General features: G+C 40.1%; 1 protein-coding gene across 2 annotated transcripts; it reads right to left on the bottom strand.

Moving 5' to 3' along the window:
- Positions 1 to 437: 437 nt before the first annotated feature.
- KICS2 (KICSTOR subunit 2) lies at positions 438 to 10,669 on the bottom strand. Of its 2 annotated transcripts, XM_082059582.1 has the most exons (4): positions 10,322 to 10,669; positions 8,150 to 8,223; positions 7,935 to 8,071; positions 438 to 3,189 (listed from the first exon to the last, which is right to left on the bottom strand). In XM_082059582.1, the coding sequence occupies exons 1-4, from the start codon at positions 10,554 to 10,556 to the stop codon at positions 2,373 to 2,375; spliced, it is 1,263 nt and encodes a 420-aa protein (XP_081915708.1). In that variant the 5' UTR covers positions 10,557 to 10,669; the 3' UTR covers positions 438 to 2,372. The 2 variants fall into 2 exon arrangements, with proteins under 2 accessions (XP_081915708.1, XP_081915707.1); XM_082059581.1 differs by having other exon boundaries at positions 7,935 to 8,223.
- Positions 10,670 to 11,098: the final 429 nt, after the last annotated feature.

Below are 11,098 nucleotides of genomic sequence, written 5' to 3' on the forward strand. Positions count from 1 at the left end.
AAGAAAAGTCAAGACCTTCCGGGTCACTGGTTCTTCTGCTCTTCTTTCTCGCCCTGGGCTGCAGCCAGGGGAGTTTGGATCAAGAGTTTTAGTTTGGCCTTTTGCCATTTTGCAGAGGCCCCTGAGCCCTTCTGCCTTTTTCCTCTTTCTTCTCTCGTTGGGACCAGGTGCTGTTAGCTGGGACTGGCTGCTCAGCACGTTTGTGAGGAATCGCCTTGAGTATCTTTTATTTCTGTTTTACATATACTAGTAGTATACTAGTATTTTGCTATTTTTTTAAACTGCGTTTATCTCAGTTCAAGTTTCTCCCTTCCCTTTTGATCCTCTGCCCTATTGCGGGGGCGGGGGAGGGTGTGAGTGAGTGGCTGTCGTGGTTGTATTGCTAGCTCAGGTTAAACCATGACACTAGTACAATGGGGAAATATCGCAGAGACAGATGGAATTTGTGCAACAGTTTATTATGCTGCTGAAGACTGGGAATCAGTTCTGGTGACAGACTATTTTCTATTAATTAGGCTGAGGAAGCCAATAGTACAGTATTATTACGAGGTCACTGTCTCACAGAGGGAAGCACACAAACTCTCTCAGTACTGTCACTTGCAACTTTGTCCTGTTACAAAGGCAATTCAAGCTGCCAAGAGCAGCACTGTTACAACCAGGTGCCCTTCAGCTGCTAGTATATTTCCAACTCTCTTATTTTCCAATGACAAAGAGCAGTCTCTAAACTTTTGAGAGTGATACTGCAGTCAGTCTAAGACTTCATATGAAAGGCAGTAGCACAGATATTGACAACAGACTAACACATAATTATAGCAAAGCATGGAAGGCTCTCTTTGGCACAATGTGGAAGAGCTTACATCTGGAGAGCAGAACATGCTTATGTGATTGTAAAGAAATCAATACTTGCAGCAAGATGCGAGACAAGTTACCATCACCTTTTGTAGGAGAGAAAGGGAATCAGTAAAAGCCATGTCTGCAATGGTTATCTTTTATATTTCAGTCTTAACAGAAACTGACATTTTGATTTAAACTCCCTTTTAAAACAAACCTGATGATATTATACCTTACACAGTGTCAGCTAAGGATCTAGAATAACTTTACTATATTTGCATACATCATACAGTAGACTCGTATCAGTCCTCCTGAACTCCCCTGAAAGTGCTTGCACAACTGCATAGTTAACGGACAGAGGAATCACACAATATAAGGCTACAGGTACAGCCATATGGACCCTTTTATTGTAGTTGGAAATATTGATTTCCAAAATAAAGCACTTTCAGGGTAACCAGAAAACATACCTTTTCTAAACCTGCAGCCTAGAAGTGGTAACATTTTAGAATGAGGTAAACATACTGCATAGGCTATATATTTAAATTCAAATTCCAGTAGTTATTTGGCTTAATGGTGAAATTACTTAAAACTAAACAGAAAGATAAAAGTATACCTATACAAATCTGAAAACAAATCCAGGTTGACCCTAATAGTAAATTAGAAAATAATTCATTTACAGAGGGCATTTTCTACTGCTTTTTTTTTTTAAGTTACCCAGACAAAAGCACGATATGAAAAGAGCTTTGCTGATTTTCCCAAGGGGCTGTTCCTTCTGGAATACCTACTCAACCTCATCTTGTCTCCCTCAGTTAATCTGAGCCAAGACTGGTACTGGGCACATGCTGTCACAACAGCCCAGTGAATACTGGCCTTCCAGCCTATGCTGCAGCTTTTCTTGCCGCAAACAGCACTCTGGAGCAGTGACAAAGCTTTGACACAGGTGTTCAAAATAGACATTGGTGCTTAACAGAGTGTCAGAGACCTCAATTATCATTTTAAAATAATTTGAAAGCTAAGTTAGAATTAACAGTGGTGCCTTTCATGATTCTTGTGTTTTTATTTAAAATGCATCCTTGCAGGTTTGCCTTTTTTAATATTCCCTTATATCAGTGTTTAGTTCCCAGAAATCATTCCTGTCAGACACTGCAGTTTTCTGAAAAGACAGTATCTTCCATCCTCACCACATTTTCAATAAACTCTGTCAATAAACAGTCAATGATCACACTAAGTTAAAGTGCATATATTCCTTTCTGATACAACAAAGTTGTGGACTGAAAATATAAATCATACTGAAAATTGAAAACCACACACAAAAAATCCTACTGTGGCCATTTAGCACCCCACAATGATGTTGTCCCACTCAGTACTGCCCAAAAATACTTTTCTTCAAGTGTCTGTTAGCTTAAAAAAAACTTATAACATTAAAAATAACAGTTCCTCTTTAATTAGACTCTGAGAATCATGAATTTATGTAATCTTTGAAAGCTACAGCTCCCCCAAGGCTGGCATACCACCTTGACGACTTGTAAGTAGTTTTTATTTTACCCTTTGGATCCAGGCTTCAAGCTTGCAAAAGCTTTGGAGTTCTTAAGGGAATGTGAAATTTCATTGAGAAAAGAAATAAAATGATAGTCCCTTTCTGACTTTTTGGACTCAAAAATAACTACAATGGTAAAGTGAGGTTCGGGGCGAGTCAGAAAGTACGTGCTTTGGACTTTGTCATCGTAGAAGTGAACAACCTTCTCCAGACTGTTGAGGTCAGAGGTTCTGTCAGTCATAATCATGATCACATTGGGCCAGTGCATAACAGGCCTGTCGCTGGGCAGAGACACCACTGCAGGGTACTGATCCACTCCTTTGGGGGCTTCCCTGTAAGAGTGGGGATGATGATAACCATGTCCCTGAAAACTCTCTGACCCACGATTGTCGAAAATCAAGGAAACATTGACGGCATCGTACTTCCGGATGAAGCTGGAAATTTTCCCAAAGTAATCAGGATTTGTTTTAGCAGTCAAAGTTTTCATTTCAGATGCTGTTGTTTGTCGACTAAGAGCCTCGTGAAAATAAAAGCTAAACTTGGCAAGGAGAATGTTTTTGAGCTTCATCAGCCAGAGGAAGAGGTGCGGAGGTTGTACAGCCTTCTGAGACTGCCCTCCAAACAGATGCTTCTTGGTCTCTCGCTGTTTCTCAAAAATTTGGCCCCAAGTTTGTAGTTTTGTGTGAGCACTGTGCAAGTTGACCAGGGATGGAAGGAACTTCCACTCTGAGATCTGAGCCTGAGCCTTTAACAGATGTGCAAGCACATCTACTTCCAGCTGGAAACTGCTTTCAAGAGGACTGAGGATTGGATGATGAAATCTAGAAAACATAACATTATTCAAGACATGAGAAGTGCTGTACATAACAGTGAAATAATCACATAGGATGTATTTGTTAATTCACAGACAGAACAAGCATCAAAGCAGAGTAACATGTAAACCAAAAGATAACCATGTTAATGTAAAAAAAATATATATTTTAATGTAATTAGAGCAAGTCTTTTAATAAATATACACCACTTTGGATTTGACAAAAACACCTGTCAGACTCTTCCCTATCAAAGCAAGGGAGTTATATTTGATCAGTTCAAGAACAACCACTGTTTATCTCGACCTGTGAACTACTATAGCACCATTTCTCTTTAAATTCAGTTGCTTTTGTTCCTATTTAAAATCCCTTCCGGTGGTAAAATACATCTTAATGTCTTTCTGCTATTGCAGAACCATCAAGTTAAATCAAAGGAAATATGTTATAAATCTGCTGTTTGTATAGGAAGCTGAGGAAGCCAAGCCAAGCTTTTTTTTTTTTTTTTTAATTCACAATAAATTTGTTATGAGAAATCAGTCAACAGAACCATGATTAACTGTATTTACCAACAAACCATGTCTCAAACTTCAAACCTCAGTGTACCAAAAACTATGAAGAGGAAAAACATTTGGCAGGATTTCATCACATCACATCACAACAAAAACAAATTTCTCTCTCACTAAAAATTCAGGTCAAGATCAGCTCTCAATTTAACAGATTAAAAAAAAAATACACCTCATCTACCAGGTAGAAGTGCCACTGCACATCTTATTCACAGGGGTGATCCTACTATTAGAGCAAATCTCAATGAAATGGAACTTTATAGATCCATTCTATAGCTTTCTCACTTCGTTTTCTCTAAATGTCAGGAAGTAGGACAGATCCAGCCTGCCTTCCCTCTCTTCATACTCAAATTACTTGTAAATGTATAACATCATAATCAGTAAATACATACTTAGTTCAAACTGTGCAAAACTGTTCCAGTTACGGAAGCTAAATACTTAACTTTAGAAATAACGGGTATTCAAAGACAGAGGTGGCCTTTTTAATAAATGTGTTCCCTAATAGGCATTTAGGACTCTTAAAGAGGCCTCCAACAAAGAACAACCAATAATTCAAAGACAAGACTTCATCAGGTTTCTGTTTAAGTAAAGACAGATGCATTCCCTCACTTTAGAAGAATATTGTGGATCTTGTTATTGCTTTAAAACAAATAAGTTTGTATTTAATCCTTTCGATCTTCAATGGATTATCTTCAGACAAAGTGAAAGCAACTCCATTATTCCCCTCAGCTTCCAGGACACGGTACATCTAATCCACTTCAGAAATACTTAGTTCAAAACTGAAGCACTTAATTATGTTGTGGACCAGAAGAAAGAATGAAAATTTTAGGCTTTTCATCCCCCCTTCCTTCACTATTTTCTCTTTGATTTTCCATCAAGCTCTTGCCAAAACATTAATTCTTAGGCTTGTGAAAACTGTCTCACAATTTTCACGCTATTTTTAAGCATCTCTTTCTTTGACAACTGCAATACGTCTTGAAAGGATTTGCTATTAAGATGCAAGTCCAAATTTGTTTGAAGAAAATCAAATTATGCATATCATAAATCAGTTGATGCACCCCATTCTGCAAACAGGCGAGGCTGGGTGACCAGCCACCTTCCGTACACAGTACATGTCAGCAACCATCATGCCCACCCACTACAGGGATTACTGGCTGCTTTGGTGGGCTGAGAAGTCGAGAGTATATTTACATTTCTTTAAACAAACAAAAATCAATTAAAAATAATATTCCACTAACAGTCAACATCATTTTTCCAATGGTTTTGGTATTCAGCAGAAAAACACTTTTGTTGCCATATATTAGAAGAGTGAAAAAAAAAAAAACAAAAACAACACACAAAAAAACCCCACACAACCCACAACAACATTATGCAACATTATTTGTTCCAGATAGTCCCATCAAGTGCACACTTAGCACAGTAGTTTCAACACACTTGCAGTCAGACCAAGAAGGTTATTCTTCAACATTAAAAGCAATGAAAAAATTCATACTAATGCAGCACTGCCAAGTCGCCTGGATTAACATTATAACGTATGGCTTCCCAATTCCACTCTGCTTCATGGCTCATAGCTATCTTCACATTTCACTGCACAGCAGGATTTGCTAAACTGTTTTAATTCAAAAATACACATCTCAGCCACAGCTGAGAAGCTTGATACGGTTGCAAAGTAAACTAACAGGTTATGTACTCAGTGCATCTGCTGTAATTAAGTTTCATAACACAGAAGCTGACTGAGCTCAGTATCATGTGAAACAGACAGGTTTTTCAAATATTTCAATAAGCCAGAGTGTTAAGAACTTAAAAACAGATTGGAAAATTGATTTTTCCCCCAATCATTCTCTGAAGCAGAGGGATGACAGAATTTTGTTTTGCAGGCTATAAAGAAACCTCATTTTTTTACAAGTTTTTATTTCTTTCCATAGATCACACATGCATGTGCATATTTACAAAATGCCAGCTAGATTAATAACATTTAACACTTAAAAAATAATTACATCAAAATAGGTTTACTAGTTACATATTCATTTTATATTAAGCTTATAAAGGATCCTGTTTCTGATGCTGTTTGAATTATTTCAGTTAACATCCTACCCAAACCAATAGTTCAAAAATTCTGGAAAAGTTGCTTGTCAAGACGCATTCAATAGAAAAACAGAGAGGAAAACGTCTAGTAGTGGCTGTTTACAAGTCAGAAATAAGTAGTAACAAAATAGCTTTAAACTATTCAAGGGTTGATGATTTTTCAGATACAGACAGTACAATTTGATTGTTGACAGTCAGTTAATTCTGTCATTCCTTTACCAGTAAGCAGTTATTTGCCCTGCATTATCTGATCAGCTATTTTTAGATGTAAATTAAAGAAACCAAGGCCAGAATCTATCTACAGAACAGATACCATGTCTTAGCACAGTTGGCTGCAGTAATGGCACACATGCCCAGCTACAACTGAGGAATATGTTCACAGAAGGAAAAGGCTGAGTAAGGATGAGTTTCTTTGGCCTTTCACCTGGGAGTATCAACAAACTGTAAAACAGAAATGCCTTCCAGCCAGTACACATCAACCTAACAGCCCCCAGAAACTGATATGAGATATGAAGAAACTAAAGAAGGACTAAAGGAAGGTTTCATTATCCCCACTTTTATCAGAAATAATCTGTACATGACTGGGGAGGACCACCCAGTAGCTACTGAATTAGCTCTAACAGCATCTTAGAACACCTCCATCACAAAGAGTGCTCATTAACCCAAAGCAAGATCATCAGTATTTTTCCCAGTGAGACATTGTTTTTTTTAAAAAAAAGAGGTTGTAATAATGCCTTAGAAATAGAGACATGTCACTGAAACGTATTTAAATAGGATAGTAAAACATTTCATATATAACAATCTCAAGTCACTTTGTCAAAGTATCAGTTGCGGTTTTAAGATTTTTAACAGTGCTGTTGACTCAGCACATGCTCAGAACACATGGCGATGGTTTGCATACAACATAAAGTTTTCAAAAAACCTATTACACATCCCTTTAATGTTTTTCACACCAAGGAAAAAACTATGTAAGTTTTGTTTTTCATTGGACTAACAGCCCATATATTTTAAGGGTTCACAAACCAAGAATTGCTAAAAAATTCACTAGTAAGATCATACAGGTTAGTTTTGATTTTCAAAAAAGCAAAATTATGTAGCAATTTGCTTAAGTTATTCCTAAAAAAGATAAGAGAGTCTGCTGCAGTGATCAGATCTGGCATGTCAGAAAGCAGCACTGAAGTATTTTAATTTTTCCTAGGTGTACCCTTCAAAAATCATAACTGAAAAAAATGAGACCTCAGAATATTCTCCCCCAATGTCATCTTAGACACTATTTCACTAACAAATAATTTTTAAAATTCAACTACATTTGAAAGATATCTTGGCTACCCTGTTTTTCTTGAAAATAAAGAGCTAAAAATTGAGTCTGTTGACAAGCATGCCAATTTTTTATTTTTTTTTTTTTTAATATGCCACCACTTTCAAGGCTCACATGTCTTAGGTGTGAAATACCCACCCCAGAGTCATCTAGAAACATCCTTGGATTCTTCTAACAGGAACTATTAGATCTTAATTTCAAGAATGCATAACAGCAGGGACCAAAGACTCAGAGGTGTTCCTCCTACTGAGTCCAACACCTCTCAAAAGAAGTGATAACAGAGCACCATAAAACCATACTAGGTAGGCCATATAGCGATGATGTACCTTTTAGAAATGAGCAGACATATATTCTAATCTAAAATTGTCACACAAATATCTGTTTTATTTATACGTCCATTTTACCGAAGTCCATACGAAATTAAGTCTTATTTCCTCTTGGCTCCTAATGAAAAAGTGCAAGTCCTACACCTTTCCTTTAAGAAGGAAAATTACTTCCTCTTTGCTGAATATGAACATGCAGAATATTAAGGAATAGCAAAAATGGCTCCTAGAACATGATGAGAAGAAACACCTTCCCTTTTTTTATTTTTCTTCTTCAGATGAGTCATATTTTGAGACCTCACAGATCTGACGCTACTGACCGACATTCACTTCAGGCACAAATTCATGCAAGGGGCTGCGCTGCTCGGAAGTTGTAGGACAGCAAAGTTTTTAGGCCCGCTTTGAACCTGAACATCATTTATTACAGATCATATGTCTGAGTATTACTGCCAGCAAATAAGCACTGACCTTGAGCTGTATTTCTTTAAGATGGATTCCAAAATGTTTACCAGTTCCTCAGAGTTAATGAACTTTTGGGTGCTGAGCGTGTACATTTTTTCATAGAAGTCAGCAATTTCCATCCGAGCCTGAACAAAAAAACAGAGCTGTTCAGACAGGTGAGAAAGCAGCTCTTCCAAGTGAGGAGCTGTTCCTCCTAGTGCATTGCGACCCGTTGCCACCACCTTCTTCAGCTCATTATGCAGAGATGTGTAGATGGTTCGGATGGAGTCCTTTCGGCTGAAGAATGACTGACCACCTGTTCAGATAAATATGGAGGTATTACCAAAATCCTGGGACAGCAAAGATAGACAGCAATACTGGAAAACTGTATATAACCACACTTGTTTTACACTAGGCGTTCCTAAGTGGTATTTGATCCCAGTATTTTTTTTAATCAAGAAAAAAATTTCAATGTATTATTTTGCAAGTAACTGAATTACACGTAGTATAAAATCGGAAGCACTTTACGGAATTTTATAAAAGTTACACTTGCCCTAATTCATATTTCAGTAGCCAACAACTGCTGCAAAACTTCTTCAACTGCCTTACATTTGTCTTAGTTATAGTGTGACCTTTCAGAAAAGGGTTCCGTTCACTTTGCTACTATGATACATGACCTGGAAATACCGTTATCTGCAGAAGTCAGAAAAATCCAGTCATCAGGAAATTTTAATAGTCTTCACTGCTATTAATAACTCTAGATCTTTTCAAGAGAATTCTCCCAACAATACCTCTTCAAACACAAAGCACTCAAATCTGCAAAGCAACCTTTAAATGGGAACCACGTGACATTTGTGTGTAGAAATAAAACATTACAAGTCCCTACACAATCCTAATATAAATCTGAATTCAAAGGCAAAACAATTGCAATTTATCTCAGTGAGACCACAGTACAGTTTAATCCACAACTAAAACGGGGGGGAATTGTCAGTGCTTTTCTCTACCTGCTTAACACTGTGAAGAAACAAAAAAAAAAAGTAGAGGGTCAAAGTAAAAAATATTTAACTTTGATGCTACCAAAAGACTGTACAAGGGTACTCCCCTTATTTCATAATTTCTATTTACAGATGGCCTTATGTGCTGCTGTGGCACTCATGAGCTGCAAGAGAGCAAGGATCACAAGGACTAAATCTGCAGAACTTTTTAAAAAGAGATTTTAAATTTAGGTTCCATTTTGAAACTGTTTATAAATTTTGTAATGGTGGCTAGTCCTTTTCGCATCCATATTACCCATATAACATTCAAAAGGGACCATAGGAATTTGAGGCAAGAAAGCAGATAATTGGTTATCATGGAGAAAAGGTACCTTCCTAAGCCAAAAGCTGTCCCCAGATCATGGGCAGGATGAAGAATGATCTATTGACATTGTTCATTAAGTACATAAACAAAATTTTGTCCCTTCTCAATTTTGTTCTTTCTGCAAGCCACCAAATTAAATTTTTGAAGTCAGACTTATACATAAGAGTTTTGTCTGTAAAGATCTTTTTATAAAATAGTTTCAAGTCACCAATCAAAGGAGATTTTTTTAATCTTTACTGCATTACACATCAGAGTCACATCCCTTGTTCCATTTTCCATGCCAGTCTGCAGTTCAAAGGGAAAATAAGCAACTTTGCTCAGAGGACAACATGATGACAGCTCATCCTGTGCCAGTTTGAGATTTTTCTATTCACATATTGAGAGGATGAGAAGAAGCCAAAATTGTGGCAAAAACCTCCTGAGATCCAGCAGCGTTTACATGAAAAACAATTTTTAAGAGGCTATCTCCTGCCCTGAGTACTTGCACATGTACTTAAGCACGTATGGCTCTAGGTCCTGGAACTGTGATGTGAAAAAGCTTTAGCCCTTTGGTCACCCCATTGAGCTCACCTTTGCCAGAACCTCAGCCAGAGCATCCCAGCACAGAAACGCCTCTGACTAAACCTCGGGAACGGCAGGTAGATAGGATAGTCTACCAGCCAATACAGAGATGCACCAATTTGCACAGCTACTGTGCCACCTACACTCTTATTTATTCTTTAAAGATGGCACAAATGGCACAGCCGATTTCTCACGGGACCCAGGGACACTTGCTGCCCCGTGTTTCAGACGCACAGACACGCACCTCACCGAGGCCAGGGTCCTCGGGTACCCAGCACTGTGCAACTGCCGGCTGACAGATCCCCTCACAGGCCTACAGCAGCCACCCCTTCCCCACCGCGCTGCCGACACCCCTGGAGCTAAATCCGGGGCGGGTGGTGAGCTGCCGCGGGCGGCCCAGCAGCCACCTCAGGCGAGAGGCGGCCCGGAGGGTGGCAGCGGACAAGGGGCTCGGGGAGAGGAGCCGGATCCCTCCCCCCGGGGCGCGGCGGTACCTAGCTTCTGGCCCAGGAAGGTCATGCTGTGGTAGGCCTTCTCGGCGGCGGCCAGGTGCGCCAGCCCGGCCAGCAGCGCCAGCCAGCTGGCCCCCGCGCTCTTGTTGGCCTCCCGCTCCTTCTCCACATTGTCCTTGGCCTTGTCGTAGGAGAAGATGCCCAGGTGGGAGAAGAAGGTCTCCAACACGGCCTGCTCCACCGGCACTGGCGCGCCCAGCGGGATCGACTCGCCCATCCCGCCCGGCGGTGCCGCCGCCGCCGCCGCCTCCACAACGGCCGCTACTTCCGGGTCCGGCGCCGTGACCGCGTGAGGGAAGAAGCTCGCGCCACCTCTCCCCAACGCGCCTGCCGTTGTCACGTGACAAGGGAGGCGGGGCGGAGGGGAGCCGGCTCTGGGCCACGTGACGGGCTGGGGCGCACGGCCACTGCACAGAATCACAGAATGTCGGGGGCTGGAAGGGATCTCGAAAGATCACCCAGTCCAGTCCCCCCACAGGAGCAGGAACACCCAGATGAGGTTACACAGGAAGGTGTCCAGGTGGGTTTTGAATGTCTCCAGAGTAGGAGACTCCACAACCTCCCTGGGCAGCCTGTTCCAGTGTTCTGGCACCCTCACCGTTAAGAAGTTTGTTCTCATATTTAAGTGGAACCTCCTGTGTTCCAGTTTGTACCCATTGCCCCTTGTCCTATCGTTGGTTGTCACCGAGAAGAGCCTGGCTCCATCCTCGTGACACCCTTTACATATTTATAAACATTAACAAGGTCACCCCTCAGTCT

Source organism: Streptopelia decaocto (genome assembly GCF_964273445.1).
Source record: "Streptopelia decaocto genome assembly, chromosome: 1".
In the NCBI taxonomy this organism is placed as follows: domain Eukaryota; kingdom Metazoa; phylum Chordata; class Aves; order Columbiformes; family Columbidae; genus Streptopelia; species Streptopelia decaocto.